At 43.8% G+C, this 19,298-nt stretch overlaps 2 protein-coding genes across 8 annotated transcripts in view; both read left to right on the top strand.

Moving 5' to 3' along the window:
* The window catches only part of MEIKIN (meiotic kinetochore factor), a 144,919-nt gene that overhangs the window by 1,123 nt on the left and 124,498 nt on the right, over nucleotides 1-19,298 (top strand). For 2 of the 6 annotated variants that reach the window (XM_051794098.1, XM_051794097.1), the window contains exons 2-14: nucleotides 441-528; nucleotides 751-829; nucleotides 1,357-1,417; nucleotides 2,110-2,250; nucleotides 2,650-2,769; nucleotides 3,030-3,069; nucleotides 3,779-3,840; nucleotides 4,597-4,691; nucleotides 5,022-5,201; nucleotides 5,541-5,621; nucleotides 6,119-6,274; nucleotides 6,561-6,684; nucleotides 8,271-11,659. In XM_051794098.1, the coding sequence (XP_051650058.1) occupies nucleotides 441-528; nucleotides 751-829; nucleotides 1,357-1,417; nucleotides 2,110-2,250; nucleotides 2,650-2,769; nucleotides 3,030-3,069; nucleotides 3,779-3,840; nucleotides 4,597-4,691; nucleotides 5,022-5,201; nucleotides 5,541-5,621; nucleotides 6,119-6,274; nucleotides 6,561-6,684; nucleotides 8,271-8,317 (1,274 nt within the window). In that variant the 3' untranslated portion in view covers nucleotides 8,318-11,659. Of the gene's footprint in view, nucleotides 1-440; nucleotides 529-750; nucleotides 830-1,356; nucleotides 1,418-2,109; nucleotides 2,251-2,649; nucleotides 2,770-3,029; nucleotides 3,070-3,778; nucleotides 3,841-4,596; nucleotides 4,692-5,021; nucleotides 5,202-5,540; nucleotides 5,628-6,112; nucleotides 6,275-6,560; nucleotides 6,685-8,270; nucleotides 11,660-19,298 lie in introns of those variants that run through there. The other 4 variants (XR_007905618.1, XM_051794099.1, XM_051794100.1 and 1 more) reach the window with 4 other exon arrangements.
* FNIP1 (folliculin interacting protein 1) overlaps nucleotides 12,290-19,298 on the top strand; it is a 64,120-nt gene continuing 57,111 nt past the window's right edge. For both annotated transcript variants that reach the window (XM_051794037.1, XM_051794035.1), the window contains exon 1: nucleotides 12,290-12,472. In XM_051794037.1, the coding sequence (XP_051649997.1) occupies nucleotides 12,384-12,472 (89 nt within the window). In that variant the 5' untranslated portion in view covers nucleotides 12,290-12,383. The remainder of the gene's footprint in view (nucleotides 12,473-19,298) is intronic.

Here is a 19,298-nt window from a genome sequence, read left to right as displayed (position 1 = left end):
CCGCCGTCTGATCGTAGAACGTCTGGAGCTGGAAGGGGCCCTGTAGAAAGGTCCAGACAAAAGCCTTGCTCCCCTTTGGGGGTGTACTTCAAAAACTGCTCAGAGTTACTGCTCAGGAGCTGCCTCCTTGAATGCAGTGTAGCAGTTACCAAGTTAAGAACTGCAGACCTTTAAGAAACAAAATGCAGTCTGAGGGGAAGGGATGGGATTCAAGGCTAAAGTAAAAGGGGAAGACCAGCCTGGGTTGTCTTGATCCCATGCTGGGCTTGGTAATTTAAAGGTGAGGCTTTCCTGTTATAACATTTGTTTTTGATAATAGGGTCAAAAAGGTATTATGGGGAGGGAAGGGGGAAATAGCTAAAGGTGCCCTATTAGAAATAATAATCTAAATCCTAATATTGAAATTATCATTACTGAACTAAATACTTATTTTTCTCTAGGCCCAAAGAAAAAGGTCAGTGGGAAAACCCTACCAAAAATTACAGAAAATCTTGAACTCATTGAGGAGAACCCTTCATGCAACCAAAGGTCTGTTAGAACTCATTCAAACACACCATTATTAACATTAGCTAAGCATTTTTATTGTTTTGCCTTGTGAGGTGGCTCTTGGAACTATGCAATCTGAATTATCAGTGCACTGATGTTTGTCAGACTATTTATTGGTGTTCCATAAAGACATTTTATAGTTGTTGCCTTTCTCTAAAACGGTATAGCTCTGTGGTTGAACTTAGTTCTGTTCTTCAACTGCAGCAATCAAGTGAATGTCAGAGAAACAAGAGACTTGGAAAAAGAAGAAGAGGAATCAGAAGAAAGCAGTGTATCACTGAAGGTGAGAATGGTGTCTTGCTTTTTATCTACTCGTAATTGTCTGGAGGATAAACCAAAGAAATGTGACATGCTAAATTGTTTTTATAATCAGGTAAAATTTCCTGTGAGTTATGTGTGTGTGCACACACGTTTTTCAGGCTGAACTTAGAATCTACTGCCTGCATGTCATAGTTTGTATTTAGAGAAATGGTTTAGGATTCTGAAAGTAAGAATTGGGGCTCTAAAAAAAAATAATTCAAAAGACAGTGAAGTTGATGTCAGTATGCCTTCACTGGCATCTCATCCAGGAAAGATTGTAGCATCAAATGATGGGGTGTTCATCATGAATTTTAGAACTATAAGTCACATTGCAGATTTGTTAATGGTGTAAGAAAAAACGTGGCACAAATTACTGTGAATAGCAAGTTTAAGGGGTGAGGTACCAGACAATGGGTTTCTAAGCATCTGCTGGTATAGATGATATTTAATTGCATTTCTTTGTCTACATCTAGTTTTCTCAAGTTGTTTGTATTGGTATTTTAATTTTAGAAATCCTCAATGATCAGCTTTGAAAGTAAAGAAAGTTTGCAAAATGCAGAAATGACTTCAAGTGAGTATAATGGCAATACATTATATTACTAAATATACTTTTATATCTATATTTTATATCTATATAAAACTAAATGTAAAATTAATTATGTACTTATAATTACCTTTCTATAAAAGCACTGGTCTTGTACTGTGCTGTTCTTGTGCTGGTTCTGACTGTGTGATAATTGGAAAGTGAAGGTTTTGAGACCACTGGACTCGTGGCCCTTATTGCAGCAGGAGGCTTTGGTTCACATGAACTGCTTGGAGGCAGCACAAACAGACCTACAGCACCTAAGACAGTCTTGAGCCCAGCCTGCTGGAAGCCACATGATCTTGGTTTTATCCTTGACAGAACTAGTTGTGGACAGGAGTTCTTCAGTTTACTCAAACCTGCATTTTTAAAAGCTTGCGACTAAATAGTTTGTCCTTCTGAAAACAAACCTGTTGAAGAATTACCCTGTCAGAGGCTAAATTCTTCAGGTGTGCCTTGTGAGCCTTGGGCAAGGAAGGTGTCTTCTCTTAGCTTATGGTAGTGTAGATTTGGCTTCAGGATGCCCTTTCTTTGCTTCTTCAATTGCATTATGACTCAGTATAAAGTACTGACTTGACAATATTTGGCTCATCACAGGAATGAAACTTAAGTAAGGAAATCCTGATGGTTTCTGCAAGATGATACTTTTCTTTAGCCACCTATTTTGTCTCTTTCTTTAGGTACAGGAATGACTCTTCCCACAGGTGTTTCAACCTTTCTCATTCAGTGTTTAGATGCCGATTCAACTGCAGATTTTAACAATACTAGTGACAGCCTGCAGAGTTACTCATCCCCTGAAACATTCAGAGATGATGATTCAGGTGAGACTTTGGGGGTTTTTGAGCTTTATTTGATGTAGAAAATGTGGGGAGACTGTTGACAATAAAAAGACTGGTGGTCTCTCCGGGTGTGACTCACCAGATCACATCTTTGCTGCAAGCCAACCTGTCCTCCAGTCTGGAGTGAATCAGGTCCTGATGTAGTTTCCATCACATTTTAAATTTGAAGTATTCACAGTTGATACAAGCTGTTTATTGGGGATGACCCACTGAAGTGCTTTGAGTCAAACTCCTTCCAAACTTTTCTGCAGCTGTTTGAGCCAAGACAATGCTTTCATTTAGTTCCCATCCTCCAAATGTGATTGCTTTCAGTTTGTCACAAATTTAGTAATTGGATGAATTGCGGTATAAGAAGCCTGCACTTATATCTTTTATGTGCAGAAAGAAGTCATTTTTACTCTGTGGACCTTGGCAAGTACAAGAACTCTACTCTACTGGACTCCAGCAAAGCAGTGACCATTGATAAGATAGCACAGATCTCAAATCTTTCAGCAATATTAGGTAATTATTTTCTACAATTCTTCAGGATACATACATAAACAAATTTCATTTTGGTGCAAGAAACTGGTATAAAATATATAATGATCATTTTATGTAAGGCCTGTCTGCATAATGGGGAGCAGCTCCATGCTAGTGGTCTGTGTTTGCTTCTAATATTGTGCTTTAGAAATTAGTTTGCACTAGAACATTGTCTGGTCTAAGCTATCTTAGCTTTTTCATTTAAAGTTTAGCTTTTATGTTGTGTTTGTTTTTTTTTCTAGAACCTGTACCAAAGGATTTTCAAGACCAGTGCATTAGAAGGTAATCTGCAGAGCAGACTCTTTGATGCACCTGAGTGTTCAGGTTTTTCTCTTTTGAGTGATGCTTTAAAGAAAGGCCAGTATGAATAAGCCTCTGCTCCTGCAAACCCTTCTGTGGAGTTTCAGCTACCTGTGTCCTCACTAACTTTGACTTTGGTGCATTAAGTCAGGGAAGAGTTTGCCTTACAGACTTCTGGCTTGGCCTTGCAGCTCTAGGGAAGTTGATATAAGAGAACTCAGTGAAGGATTTTATGGAAGAGGAAGGTGACATTTATTTACAAAATCCCTAAATAAGTTGCTTTTATCCAATTGCACTAATTCTGCCAGATTTCCTTAAGTCACAGGCAGCAAAAGGGGTGTGCCCAGGTGCCTGGCCAGGCTTGCTGTGCAGTGCAGAGTATGAAGGGTACCTGTTGTTAAGTCCTTCTGAAGTCTCTGACATTCTGTGCTCACCCAGGAAAAAATCAGGTTTGGGGGCAGATCTTTTATGTTCTTAAGCAATTGCAAGTATCCTCAGGATAAGCTGTGACTTCATGATAAACTATCAAAGAACTTTAAGGTGTGATGAAGCAACTCTGTAACAATATTTTTAAAAATAAGCTTTATCCCTTTTCACTCAGCCTATATTTTCCTAGGATTTCTGTATTCGCAGGTTTTTTTAATGTTAACATTCATTCAGAATAGTTGTTCACTTTTTTTTCCTCTCCTAGAAAGAGACCATCAAATTGCAATTACAGTTCTTCAGCATTAGGCATTTCAGCTACTCTGTCAGGTAAAATATGACCAGCAGCAGTTGTACTAGCTGTGAGAACAGGATATGTTACCCAAACTTAAGTGATGGCACAGTTTCTAAACCAGGTTTCTACTCCAGCACAGACTCTGTCTAGAAGGAAAAGTGCATATTGAAAAAGTCTTCCCTGTAAATAAGACTTGGTTCTAATTTATGTGTTAGGAGAAGAAAACAAAACCCACCAACCAACCAGTCTCAAACCCTGCATTTTTCCATTTAATCACCCATGATGCTCAATGAAAGTTGGCATTTCTTATTTAACTTACCTGGGAACAGAACTGTTTGTGTCATGCTCTTTGAACTTATACCAGCTTCACAAATACTAGTGAGTCCCTGATGGAGCTCAGTTCTGATCTGTGACTGATGCAGTTCTGTGGCCCAGGTACCACATAGTTTTCCCCTGCTTAATTTGGAGGGTAATAGCAGCAGAAGTTGCCACTGGCAAAGACTGCTGTGATTATGGAGGTCTCTGCTCCCACAATGTGTATGTCCAGCAGTAAATAGCCAAGTGAACATAAGATTAATAGGCAACCTTGTTTCCTTAAGGAATGGGAGAGGAGTAAAGCAGTCCTGATGGTGGGGAGAGGGAGATGAGGACTGTATTGAAGGGAGGAACTGTGTTTACATGGGTGGCTTTGGAATTATTCCTCTTTGAAAACCATCCTGTAAGACATGGGATGGAAGAGTAGCTGTGGTCTTTGTCTCAAAGTTAATTAATTTGTTGGAAATTTGTCACAGGAAAAAAGCTCTGTAAAATTACAGCTGCAAGAGAGAGAACTCCAGACCTAAAAAGTGGTATGCGCTGTGCTTCATCCTTAGGACCGGACAGCAAGGTGAAAGATCCTTAATAAATCAGCAAGGTTGTGACACAAATGACTTGCTATGGGTGGAAAACTCCACCTAGAGGAGTAGTAGTTCCTGCTACACCTGTGGAAGGGGTGCCTGCAGCCAGGGCAGAGAGTGAGGATGCAGTTGCCTCTCCCTCTCCATAGAGGAACAGTCAGGGATGCCCCCAAGCTCAGTGTTTTTCAGACTGGCTTTGCCAGTGGTACTGAGTCAGTGTGTAGAGCTTGACTGTGACAGAGGGACTGTCTTTTTTTTAGTGCTTACCAGGCTACAGAGATTCACTTTGTAATAAGAAATGTAATTGTTTCCCTCTTCAGCCTGACAAGCAAACTGCTAAACCCAAAAGGGTGAAGCGTAAGGGAACAGGAAACAATTCTGATCCAGCAGAAGAAAGTTCATCATCATTCAGGCAGCTTGGTGCCCCAGGAAACACTTCAGCCAAACCAGGGGGGTTGACAGCAGAAGTTGTGCCAACCAAACCAACAGATGCTGTGGTGGTGAGTATTCCCATTGTGTCCTGCTGATTAGCAGTGGCATGAAATGAGAAGTGAGAGTTTTGAATTGTGGCAAAAGTTACAATTAAATAGGAGAAGTGGCAGGAAATGCCACATCTGAAATGTCTGTGCTGCTGTAAACTAGTTCTTTGTCTTAATTTTGGAAAGCACAAGACCAAAAAAAAAAAAAGTGAATGACAGGAATTCACTTCTTAAATCTGAAGAAGAATTAGTAATTCTAAACAGAGTTCTTATGGTATTGTGTACTAATGGGATATTGAAGGAGTAATAATAAACAGCAAAGAATTTGAATCTGATACTGAGTTCTCTGTTTTTATTTAGCAAATGACTTCCACTATGCTGATGATTGAGGAAAATAAAGCTCTAAAAAATCCTGGTAATGCTCAGCTTGCACAGCTAAAGGTGAGTGTCTGTCCAGTGCTTTTTTGTTTTAATGATCCAAACCAAAGAAATCATTCCTTGTAGCACAGTCCAGTTGTGGCTATATGCAAATTGCACAACAAACTATGATAAATTCTATTAGCTGGACAATTAGAAAACCCCCAAGCAACCCAACCTAGGAATCTGGTTTGTATCTTTACAACATCTTCTGATGTAAACCCAGCACTAGTAGCCTTACTTGCACAACCCCTTCAGTACAAATTTGATATTTAAATGGCAGTTTGAATTCTTTGGCAGTACAGGTAGTACAGTACTGCCACTTGTCTCTGCACACTTGAGTTAATGCATACTAGATGAACAAATAGAGAACATCAAGGTCTTGTTGCAGTCCTAAATAATTTTTTGAAGCAATAGAATATCTTTTGTATGAGCCAACAAGCATTATCCAATCTGAATTGTTGTCTGTTATTTAACTGGGTGGTTATTCCTGTATATTTTGTATTTTGATGGAGCTGTAGCTCAGCTTGTCACCCGTGTGCAAAGCCTCAACTGGGGAAAGCCTGTTCCTGAATACCACAGGTCCACGTGTAAATTCAGAAGAAATTGTTCCTGCATCTCTGAGCTCAGAAAAGGAAATTATTCCTCAAAGTCCAGAAGAAAAGAATATTTTTAAGGTTCTAATTTTATTGCACTTTTTAAATCCAGTTTTGGCATTCCGGTATGTAGTGTACTGTATATTTAAACCTTACAGTATTAAAACAGCTGAAGAGAATGTTCAAGCTCTGAAGCTTTCTCTCACCCTTTACAATAGCATATTAAATGTACACGAGTAGTCTTAAATATTTTCTAGTGGCATCCCTTGAAATCTGCATTTCACCTGTAATTTCCCTAGAAGAAAGCTAAAAGACTGTTTCTTCAAGGGAAATAGTTGTGTGAATGAAATGTCATTAATCTTTTCAGCCCCTGTGTGACAGACAAGAAATCTGCTCCATTGTTAGACTGTCACCACACCAGAGGCCTTCCAGGCTGCAGCAAGTTCCAGTTATCAGGAAAGGGTTCTCCCTTCCCAAAGGAGTGCCTGAAGGTGAGAGAATAAACACTTGGTTCGCTGTGCAGGTGGTAACTGGTTAGTTAAGTGTTTAAGGGTGGTTGTTTTTTTTTTATAAAGTCTGAATATTTTGAAAAAATCACAAGGCTAAAAAGAGTAAAAGATGCAGAAAACTTCAAATTTCTGACTTAACAGTGTTCTTGTGCAACAGTACTTCACTGAAACTGCACTAACACTTTCTCTTCCAAGGATCTTTAGCACAGGAATTGATACAGTCATAGGCTGTATCATAATTAAGGTCAGAAGATGCTCTAGGTAACTCTGGGAATATCTGTACCTCTTCAAGTTACTCCTGAAGTAACTTGTTGCCTAGAGAAGCTGTGGCTGCCCCATCCCTGGAAGTGTCCAAGGCCAGGTTGGACAGGGCTTGGAGCAACCTGGGCTGGTGGAAGGTGTCCCTGCCTGTGGCAGAGGGTTGGAATGAGATGAACTTTAAGGTCCTTCCAACCCAAACCATTCTGTGGTTCTATGATTCTACAACTTTGAGGTTTCCCTGCTGGTGTGGAGATTCCCTAGAAAATTTACCTTCTTCTTTAATGAATTATTATCCTGTCTTTATTTCTAGGGTAAGTCTGACTTGAGCTTTCAGCCATTGGTGTGGTTTATGTCATGCTCAGTATTGCCCCCCATCCTCAAAGCAGTTCAAGTTATCAGTTATGTTTTTCTTTAAAAATCACCACTTTCCCTTAAGGTTTCTGTTCTTTTCTCCTGAAACCCTTAACACAGGGGAAGCTCCTTTCTTCACTTCCTAGATTTTTGTTAAACAGAAATGAGAACTGTGAACAAAACTGTCTCATCACTGCCACAGAGGTAAAACCCCCTCCCTTTCCCATCTCCGGTGAAGTTTCTCGGTGTGCCACTGGATGGCACATGTCTTCCAAAGTTTAAAGTAGTTCTTCACAGTGTCTGCAGGTTTTCTGCAAGGTGTGTGTCATTTAATCCAATACAGAGATACTGCCTAGGTGTGACAGCTCTCAAAAATACTGAGCACACACAAATTTTCATTTGCAGTCTCTTAGCTCCAAATACTCTCCAACTTTATTACCTGCTGAGTGACATGCAGCATCTAGAATGCAGGGAAAGGCTTTTAAGTGTGTGTATGTGTTAATTAATGGCACTGATGCTTCTGTACAGATCAAAGAACTAGGGTGCTAGCTCATGTGTCCTAGGAAAGTTGTAATACAGAACACAGGTTGTACTTGGTAATCACAAATAGGCAAGTGGTGGTGTCAGAACAAAAGTTTGGGTTTGTTCCTGCTTTTCTGGAGGATCCTGGGATCAGGAATCAGACTGCTTGTGGTGGGGGTTTTATGCTGAATGTTTTATTCTCTGCACAAGGAGTCTTTCAGATGATGCTGGTTTTCATTAGGAATGTACAGGTACTCAAAACTATTGTTCTCTCCTCACTGGCAAATGACCTGCAAGATCCAGACTCCTCCAAACAAATGACAGCCTGGATATCTAGTGAACATCTCAACAGCTGGTCAGATCAATGAGCTTTCTCTTACACTTGAGAATGTGCCACTTTACTGATAGTTATTTATCACTTTTTTTCCCCCCAGATACTATTACAAGTACCAAAAATTGGATCTGCTGTGAACAGAGATGAGATTTCTGGGTCTCAGCAGGAGTCAACAGAAGAAATGACCATCTTGTTGCTGCAACAGAACTAACAAATGGCTGGTGTTTTTTTTCTTGTTTGCACATACATTGTTTGAAATTTGGTATTATGTGTTCAGTAAGCTTGTAAGTACTTTACTCAAGTACTTAACATTAAATTATTTTGTACAGCAACTAGATCCTATTCTGGGCATCATTCTGCAAGGACTCCATAAAGACGATTCTTCAATTTGCTTAGATTTCTAGAAAGCACGACTCAAGAACAGCAGACCAAATTAATTATGGAGTTATATTTGGCTCTTGCTCTGCCAGGATTTCTAGTTTTCTCTAGTAGCATTAGCATTTAAAGATGTGACCTCTGTTTAAGTGTTAATACAGGTTATGGGGGTGGGTGTGAAAGCATTCATGTACTCTCAGGGACCCAGAAGTCAATAGTATGCTGCCATTAAACTCCCTGAATGCTTAGATCTGCAGAACTTTGGAGGTGCAGGACTGTGTGTTCTGCTGTAAATTGATTTTTTAACCATGAATATAGGTCATCATCACCCTGCCATCACTGTGATCAGCATTGTCACCATTCTGGTCACATCCACTGCCCAGCCACTGGCACCTCTGAGTCCTTCCTGTTCCATCTCACCTGTTCTGTAGCATCACATCTCTCAGTCACTGTTTCTTCTACTGCCTTCAGACTTAGAAGCAGCAGATGCCTTCCATGAATACAAGGTGGGAAAAACCCTTTTATAGCTGAATTGTGTGAAGAGCTGGATATTGGCATTCTGGATTTTCAGGTTACTGTTCACACTATGTCCACATAATTTCCACTTCAGCTTGTGGATTGTTAATTCTTAAATGTCATTCTTAGTGTGCCAAGTGCCTCAGAGAACACTCTCAAGAGCACAGTTTTTTCCAGCTGAATTCACTGCAGGTTAAAGTTATTTGGATCCTTACAGAGTTCTCACTACAACACCCTGACTCTTTTCTGGACAAAAAGGGAAGTTTTTTGATGTTTCAAAATGCCAGTATGGCTTTCAAAAGTCTGTTTCTCAGTGTTATCACTCTGGAAAATAGTTTTGTATTTCCAAAAAGAGCATGCCAAGAAAACATACAAAATCCACAACTTTAGTTTGACTGCATTTGAAAATTACCTGTGAAAGTTTGAACCCTGAGCCTTTCCCCATTGCTCTGGGGCAGAAGGAAGTGCAAATAAATGATGCTGGATTAGTCTATGAAGAAGTATTGTATAAACACACTATATGGCTCAAGGTTGAAAATTATGCCATTAAGCTATTTTTCTTTTTTTAAGCATTAGTAGAATGAGTTCTACCAATAATTCCTTGGAGTCCTCTCAGATATGCTTCTAATTATCAATATCCTTGTTCTTGCAAATATTCAGTCACTAGTATTTATGCAAGAATCTAGAGCCCCTAAGAGATAGAGGTGAACTTCCTGAGGTAGTTTTAAGCAAAATTGAAAGCTACTTATCTAGAAAGTTGTGATTATGATGATTGCTCAAATAAAGGGTGGTCCTGAATAAAGATGTGTTTATTGTAAGGGTATTCTAGAAGTCCTAGTTAAAAACACTTATTTTGCCCCAGACCATTTGGTAGTTTTATACAAGAGACAGACTAATACTGGCAGATTAATTGGAAAGTACAAGAGAAAGAAATATGGTGTGTAACTGTAGCAACCTGAATATTGCTGCATTTTGCTTTTGTTTTTCTTGACGTGATGAGGCTGTATGGGAGGGCAGAAATAACAGGAACCACAATCTCTTGTCCTTCCCTTCAGTATGACAGTGCTGCTTCTTATTTTCATCTTTTGTCTGACTCTCAGAGAAAGTGTAATTAATTACCAGGCTAGCTCTGTGCCCCAGGGAAGGAAATTCATTTGGAGGCTGGAACAATCTCTACTCTTGTTCTGCTTTTCTCAAAGGAAAGGCATTTTCCCATAGTTTGGTTTTTAGCTGCAGAACTACTACATAAAATTTCATTCAGAGTGGAAACTGGCTCTTCCATATTGGTGGATAAAGGTTATGGGTCATGGCCTGTTAATGGGTAGGACAGAGGAGGTTATTTGTGCAGTGATTCAGGAGAGGAATCTGCTCAGTGTCACCAGGGCTGCTCTGTCACATCCCAGACATGATGAAGCCTTAATGGCTTGAATGGAATCGCTCCCAGCGAGTCAGTCCATGCAGGAACTCTGATAATCCTTTATCACCAGGAATTGTGCGTGGCAGATGCATGTTGAGTAAATGTATGGTACATAAATCTGTAAGAGGTTTTTCATTAACACTGTTCAGTTATTTTTGTTATCTGAAGTGCACTTCTAGGAGACTTTGACTTAAAGTGTTCAGAGATGATGGAAGATGTTTTGCTTCTTGCACTGGAGTGCATGTACAGGCTGGTGGGGGGTAAAGACCTTGCATGCAAATGGTTCTGCTGTGGTTCATAATCTTCAGACACGGAAAGGAGAGGTTTGGGGCCCAAGTCAGCATGTACTGAATGGGCACAGAAGTTCATGTTCTTTGTGTAGGTATGAAAATTTGCCTAGAGAGAGGTTTTTATGGGGAAGTGGATGATTAAATTTGTACCCATCCTTTTTCTCTCACTGTCCTTCCTCCCTTCCCTCAATTAAGGTCTGACAGTCAAGCCTATCAGAATCAACTGCTGTTAATTTAGGCATTTTGGAACAGGTTAATATTGACTCTTAAAGGGACTCTATCAGCTGGAATTGTAATGCACTCGAGATGAGCTAAATCTTCATTGCTCTCAGTTGTGAAATTACTGAAAGCTGAGTTACATGTCCTGGCCAAAATTTTATCAGTTTGTAGTGCTCCCTGAGGACTTCTTGTATTTGAGACTGTATTTACATGCCCACCTTGAAGCCAGGAGGGTTTTACCTGGTGAAGGGATGTAAAGGTTGGTCATGTACAAATCTGTGGCAGACAGGTGTGTCTTCCATACAGAACAAGGGGAAAGGGATGCATCTAAACATCAGTTCCCGTTTTCTGTTAGAATTATCTTCAACTTCAGGTAGATGAAAAACAAAATTCCTACAGATGGGTGACTGTGAAGAATTGTTGTGTAGATACGTTACACATGCACTAAATTTTGCCTTAAAAAGAATCAGCTTAATTTAATCTTACATCATAGGTTGTTGTAGTTTAATTCCATTTTGTAGGGAAAGCAGATGAGTCAGTCAGTTTTGTCAGTCCTTAATTAAACTCCCCAGCAGCGTTGTATCTGAACAGTGATACACTGAAGGAGACTGTTAACTGTTACCAGGATTTTTATTTCACTTCAGCATTTACTAATAAAGAGTTTTGCAAAAATCCTCAGATCCTCTTGATTTTATAAAACCTATCACACTTCTCCCCCCTTATAATTTGTTTTGGATTGATTTGCTGGGCTTTATGTGCTTAAACGCCGCTGTGTGGCTGGGTATTTTACCTGCGATGCGATGATGGCTTCCCCTGCCACCAAACACACACGTTCCACCTTCCCTGCGGGTTGTGAGTCGAGCGCATCTGAGCTGTGCCATTGTGGGAGAAGCGCCGCGTGCCTGGGAGGGGAGGGGGCGGGAGAGGGGTTTTCTAGGTCTGGGGGAAGGGACATCGCCCCTCTCGGCACAGCCCTGCAGGGTGCGATGCCTCGCCCGTGACCTCCCCCGCCTTCCCGGGGCTCCCGTCCCGAACTTCCGTCCGGAGAAGGAACACACGGCAGGGCGCGTTGTCGCCGCCGCGGGGATCCCCCGGCCCTGCCCGCGGGACCCGCCGAGGGCAGAGGGACGAGGAACCCCCGGAGGGACCCCCGGCCCAGCCCCGGTGCCCGCGGGGCTCCCTCCGCACGTGGGGCCGCCCCGCCGGGCCCGCCCGGCCCCGCCGCCTGCGCCCGCCCCTCGCTGCCCCCGCCCCTGCTGGCAGCGGCGGTGACTAATTTCTGTCATATGACTGTGACACCGAATGGAGCGGGGCGGGCGGAACTAGAGCCGCGGCGAGGGGACGGCGCTGCGCGGAGCCCGGCGCTCGGCGGCGGGGGCAGCGGCGGCGCCCCAAGATGCCGCCCACCCTCTTCCAGAAGCTCTTCAACAAGAAGCACGGGCTCATCTCCCCGGCCAGGGACGCCCGCGACGACTGTGTGTTCAGGTGAGCGGGACGGGGCCGCGCTCCTGCCCTGCCCCGAACTTGTGCGCCGAGTTCCCCGCTCGCTGCTCCGCCGGGGGGGCGCGGGGCCGGACACCGTACCCTGTCCTGCCCTGCCCGGCCCGGCCCTGCCCTGCCCGGCCCTGCCCGGGGCCGCTCGGACGCGGTGCCCCCGCTCCCCCGGCCCCTCCGGACCCCCGGGACCGCCACGTCGGGGCCGCCGCGGAGCCTCCCGGCCGCCTCCCCTCCCTCCCTCCCTCCCTCCCTCCCTCCCTGCCGGGGCCGCTCCAGCGCCCGCCGGGCCCCCGGCCCGCGGTGCCCCCCTTCCCCGGGCCGTGTGCGGGGCCCTGACCCCGCCGTGCCCTCCGGGGAGGGGCGGACGGGCGGGCAGGTCCCGGGGGAGCAGCCGCAGGAACGGGGAGAAAACGCCAAGTTTTGGCCCAGAGGAGAGCGGGGGTTCTGCTGGGATTTGTGTCGCTCTGGCAGCAGCGCCGGGCCGGGCGGGGCCGGCGGGGGAGCGGGGCCGGGACCCCCGCGAGCTCACCCGGGCCGGGCTCGGGGCTCGGGGCTCGGGGTCGGGGCGGGGGGAGGCCGAGCTCGGGCTCTGCGCGGGGCCTGAGCTCGCCCGGGGCCTCCCCGGGCTGGTTTGCTGGCAAACAGGTAGTTTTTGTGGCTGTGACATAAGTGCCGTCCCACGGGTGGATAACGACCACGCTCGAAAGCGATGCCGTGTCCGCGTCCCGGCCGGCGTGCAGGAGAGAGCCGGCACAGTCGTTTCAAAGTGCAGTTTGCCACCTGGATGCAAATGCCATCTGCTTCATTAGTAAGAGTTCTGCGCGTCTTGGAGCACTGCTGGCAGGGCGGTGCAGCTCCCCTCCCACCCGCCGCCTTGAAATTTGTACCTACAAATGATCGGCCCTTGGGTTGCCCTGTGAAGGGAGAGCTCTGACCGATGGCTTTCGTTTTCTGTGGTGAGACACCCCTTTTAGCTGCAGTGTTTAGGTAGTTTAGGTGGATAATAGTGTATCTGCAGTTATTGAAGCATCAGGATTTTCAAAGAATGTTGATGGACTTTGAGTCCCCCATGGAGTCAGGACATGCTCCTGGACACTACAACTTTTAAGGACAGATCACAGGTGCTTGCACACCCCTTTGCTACTCACTGTGAAAGTGGATCCTTTTTTAATGATCTTTTCTAAGAACCAAGGCATTTTATTGGCGTTGGTGTCATCTTATTTTCCAAATCAGCTTAATACTGGACCAGAGCCCTTGGTAGGGAAGGGGCACTAGGATTGCTCTGTGTAATTGTCTTCCCTTTTCCCTCACCTTAGTGATGGGTTTGTCTGGAGACTGGTGGTTAAAGCAACAGCTGCAGTGCAGAGCTGGGGCAGAAATGTGGGCATCACACCTGTGTTGAAAGGAGTGTTTGGCAAAGTCTGTGCTCCCCTCGTTACCTGCATCTTTCTGTGGCAAAACTGAGCCTGAAATTTAAAAAGGATGTCCCTCCACCTGCTCTTCCTTCCTTTACACAGGGCTGTTTCACTTTGTGATGTCAACTGTCCCTGGTAACTGGTGAATTTGCAGTTGGGTTTTTTTGGTGGACCCACAGGTATAAAGTGCAGGGAGAGGCTCTGGGGAGGGTGGGAGACCCAGCTCTGACTCAGGAGAGCCAAGTAGTAGTTTTTAAAGACTAATACAGATGCCCTCTAGGCACGTTGCCTAACAGCTGCTTTTGTTTTCCAAATGGGGATAAGTCTGTAGTTAAGATCATACATAGTGAGGATTATCAGTTCCTGGTGAAACTTTTGGATAATGCACAAAATAAAGACTGTTATTTATGACAGCTTGGTCTTTAGACACTGGGAACAAGCACTCTGGAGTTCAGAGTGTTCCTGGTTCCAGTGAACCTGAATGCAACAGCCTCATCAATTCCATTGGGACAAGGTGATATTTATGGATTGATACATTACTATCTGTTTATATTCTAAATAACCGAATGTTTTCCAAATATTCTGAGCACTCTTAGTTTTGACTGTCTTCACTTGGAAAGCTTTGTCCTCCTCTTGAGGAGACTGTGTAGAGCAACCATAAAAATGCATACATTCTGTTACTGTATTTTGTGAATAATATGTGCTTGGAGAGAGAGGCCCCACTACTGTGGCAGTGACACCAGTATAGCCGAACATTTCAGGAGGATTTAGATGCTTGGGCTTTTTTTACTATGAATATATTTTGCATTTCCATCAGGCTCACTGTGAAAATTTACTAATTCTACTTATCTCACCTTCCACTGTTACAAAAATGAAACCATACTTTTCAGTGGAAACGTATTTTGTTTAGTTGTTGTTTTGTTTGTGGTGGAGGTTTTTTCTTCTTCTTTTTTTTTTTTTCTTGTTTCCTGCCCAGAATCTCTTTCTACTGTGGGTGTGTGAAATTTTGTGAGCCTGGGTCTAGCCAGACGGTGTAAAACCCTTCAGAACTGGGTGCTGGAGAAGTTGACAGGTTTAGTAATGTGACCAGTAAGTTAGCAACTGTAAAATATTTGCTGAGGTGCCAGTTTGCCATTTATATATATATTTTTAATATCTCTATATATATGTACTTTATTTTACAGAAGAAACCTTAGAAAATCACAATAGATCCACTACTTATTAGCCCTTTAGCTCTTCAGTTTAATCCAGGGCAATTGGCAGGCTTGGCCCTTAGGCTGAAATCTCTCAGCCCAGCTTGACATTCACACGGTGAGCAAGAATATTCAACATTTTAGTGGTACAATCTGTTTACAAGAAACACAGAAACACCTGCAAGTATTCTAGGGAAGAGACAAGCCCTTAAATTCCAAGGTGTAGAGTACCTGCTGTCTACTGCAAATAATAATCACGTGAGTGGATTTTCCCCGAGGGTAACTTTTACTATAAATAGGAGCTCTTGGCCATATTGTAGCATCTGGCACTGGAGGCTGCTGGTGACAGGAGAGCTCAGCCCAGGCTTGGGCTCTTACAGTTACTAGGAATATAAAATTTCAGGTAAGCAGTTTTCTAGAATTGTAGACTGAGAGTATTGCTGTTGTAAGAATCCATAAAGCTGTTCAGAATGGGCTCGGTAGGTTGAGCCCAAAGCTCAGTAAATTCCTGGGAGGTTTCAGGCTTTGTTGTTGAGGTGTGTGGGCAGCACTTCCAAGGGTAAATACAGCTGCAGGCACTGCAGCAGAGGTTCTGCAGGACACTGTGTCTGTTGGGGTCCTGGCTGGGCTCAGAGCACTCTTAACCTGAGGGAGAGGGATGGCCTTGTAGTACTGAATTAAGGACTTGTACATTTTGTAGGAGGGAAACTCAGTGGGGTTTTTTTTTCCATCTTCTGTATAAAGTTCAAATACTTGTTCCCTTCTCTCTCTAGACATCCTTCCTGCCTCGCTGGAGGATAGAGGGATTATTAATCAGGAGTTCTTTTTACACTGCAGCTCAATAAAAGCTTCAGTGTCTCTTTTTTATTTTAATCTAGGGAGCTCTAAAGAGCCCTCTCACCCCCAGGGGCATTCCACTGCTGTTTGCAAACGGCTTTGCTCTTGTTAAAGCACCTGTTGTAGAGGTACAGCTGTGTGGGGATTGTTCAAGCTTGACAGAACCCCTTCCAGTTTCGAGTCTTACCAACAGTGTGGGGTATCTTCGGGCACATTCTTCCTTTAGGGCTTTGCTTTGGTTATCTGGGTATTTTTGAGACCAGTGCAGTTTTTTAAGTGGGGAGGTACTGGGTTAAATGACTCTAAATGTTCTTTACTTATGGAGAAAGCCATTTTTGGTCATCCTGGAAATGTGCTTTCTTGGGGTCTTAGTGTAATATGTGCTGCTCCTGTACAGGGAGAATAGTTTGGAGGTTCCTGAGATAGGAAAGGCCTCAGGCTGACTGCAAAGTAGTATTTTGCAAAATCTGTCTAGGCAAGCATCCCCCATCAGCCCAGACTCTTTCTATTCCCCGTGGCAGTGACTTTAAATGGTATCCTGAGATTTGTTTCCTTTCACATCATTTTTGGCAGCAGGATTCATCCAGGGAATTGCAATAAACCCAGAGTTGGAATGGGTAGCCTGATGCAAAGATGCTTCAGGAGCCAGTTCCTCTGCAGAGCTATTGTTCTTGCACAGTGAAAACAGTACATGCTCTCTTAGAAAGGCATAATTGCTTTGTGAACCAGAGGCTGATTTCTTGAAACAAAGACACTCAAAACATTTAATAACATGTAACCAGGGACTTTTTAATGTGCAGGCTGGAGTAAGGTGAAGGAGGAACATAAAAAGTTGTCTTGACGTTGATTTTTCCAGTCAGAGGTTTTCCCCACAAAATGTCTTTTCCCTCAGCAGCAGGTAGCTTTGTGTACAGCCCAGCTGAGCCCAGGGAAGCAGATCTCCTGCCAAGCTGTGTCAGTCCTTGGGAGCAATGCAGCCAGCAAATTCCTGATCCTAACAGCTCTGCACAAGGCTTTCCAAAGCTGTTCCTCAGCAGTGCTGTCAATGCATCCAGCCAGTCTGACCAAAACCTGCTATTAAAGAAATAGTGTGTTTTGATTTTTGTTCATTTCTGGCATTGTGCAAGTTTTTTGCCAATTTTTGTAAAACTCCTGGAATTTCACCACCTCAGAATCTATCTTCAAAATGAGCTTTAGCTGGACTTCATTTTGTAATACCTCCAGCTTTTCATCTTTTCCAGTTATCTGATGAATTTAAAAAGCTTTTGTCCCATAATTTTTAAAGACTATTCAAAATATTAAACTTCTAAAATTCTATTGTGTTTTTATTAAGCTCATTTCTGCCCTTTAATGTCCTTTTAAGTTTTGGATTTTATAAAAAAAATCCAGCTCTTCTGTAATATCTCTGTAAGAGTTTGGTTTTGGCTTTTTGGTTGCATTCATTAGCTTGAGTGTAGCAAGTTTTAATAAATACTTCACTTTGATTTATGTGCAGTTTTCTCTATCGCTCTGATGACTTTGGCTTGTATTTTGAAATATATTGCTGTTTTCTAAAGCACTTCATTTTGCCAAATTCTGTTTTGCATTTCCTGTCATCTGAGCTTTTATGTACCTTCCAGTGCTTTAAGTCAACTTTCATCTTGGAAGCAGAGGCATACAAACCACAGTAAGCACCTCTGGAGCTTGGAGATAGTTGGCTGGAGGGGCCACTCTCCCAGCCCTCCTTGCCACCACTCTGTAGGTCTCCCAAGTGCTTCTCCAGGTAGGAATGTGCTGCTGCTAAAACATCCAGCATGTCCTTAAAAATTAGGTGTTAGCTCTGAGTAAGGCAGTGCTGCAAGCTGGGTCTGTACAGTGGCTAAGGGAGCTGTAAATCAGAGGGTTGGCAGTTCCCCCAGTGATTGTTTACTTGTATTATCATCAGATCCAAAGGAATTCACTTGGATTGGTATCCCCAGCACTGTAGGTGCACATGAATGCAGAGAATGACCAAATAATTTCTAAACTGTTGGGGTGCTTGTGCCTACCTGACTCTGTGCCCTGGAAAGTTTTCCCCTGCCCTGGTGGGAACTCACCCTGCCTACCCCTCGCTTCCCCTCAGCTTCTTCCCGTCACCCTTGGAACAGGCAACAGGGAGTGGAAAACCCTCTGCTAAATTTTATTTAGAGATAAATTTTATTTAGAGATAAATTTTATTTGTCTCTAAATGACTTGCTAATGCACTGGCTGCTCCACCTTACCCTGAGTAGTAGCAGAATTCATAGATGGGAAATATTCATATGTGGGAAATATATTTGCACAAATTTTTCTGCTGCTTTTTTAGAAGGAGTTGAAGCTCCTTACAAAATGAGCTAACAAGTGAAGGGTCACCCTTACTGCCTTTCCTCCTGGCATGTCCTGGGCTGGCTGGGATCTGGAGAATTTGGCATCACAAGGTCACCCTGCCCGCCCTGGACATCACGAGGTCGGTGCTGCCAGCTCGGCTTCCTCCTGCGGCACAGCCGGCGTGTCTGGGGAGAGCTGTGGTCTCCTGCCTCACCCAGCAGCCCCTGGAACAGGCATCTTCTTGGTTCCCCTTCCTCTAAATTAGAATACTTTCTGAGGAGAGGTTGGAGTAAGTGAATCATGTACGTGTAGATATGCTCGAGAGGAAATGCTTCCTCACACTTGGGCTACTCTGGCAACTGTTGTGAGAGGGTGTTTCTGTGAACCTGAGGGTTCTGGGTTTTCCCCTTCCTTCTCCAGGTGAGGTCATAGGGCACGAGGATATACCAAGGGCATGGGGTGCAGTTTGTGCACTGTGGGGTCTCCTTTTCCCAAACAGTTCCACCATTCAGGTGACTGAAGGTGTGTTTACATGTGTCATGTTACAAACCCTGCTGCCTTGGGATGATCAGCTCCTCTGCTGACTGATGGATTGTCCTTGTGTTTTCAAAGGGCTTTAGCCCTTGCTGTGTGTATGCTTTGAGTTAGAGTGTGCTCATGGTGACAGCTTGGATGCATCCAGGCTTCTGTTCTGGAATGAACTGGTCCAGTGTGACTTGGAGCCTGAAACTTGTGCTGTAATTTTGGCTGCATGCTGGAGGTGACCACTTTAGAAGCGTGTTTTACGAGTGGAAAGTAACACAGGCGGTGGTTTCATGCTCAGAGGTTGTGTTCCCTCCCATTGCTACATCTGGAGCTGAATGTCTGCAGGATCACATGTCCGTGAGTAACGTTAGGAAAAATGCAGAGCTCAGTTGCAGCAGCGAATCCACAGCACGGATTCCAGAATTGGCCAAGAGCAGAATTTGTCTCTGAGGACTTGAAAAATTTTCTGGTTTTGGTATTAGACAGAGAACCTTAATCTATAAAATATCTGCTGGAGGA

This window comes from Manacus candei, unplaced genomic scaffold (assembly GCF_025592945.1).
Source record: "Manacus candei isolate 608988 ecotype Guabito, Panama unplaced genomic scaffold, ASM2559294v1 h1tg000037l, whole genome shotgun sequence".
NCBI lineage: Eukaryota > Metazoa > Chordata > Aves > Passeriformes > Pipridae > Manacus > Manacus candei.
This window is presented reverse-complemented; position numbering and strand designations above follow the sequence as displayed.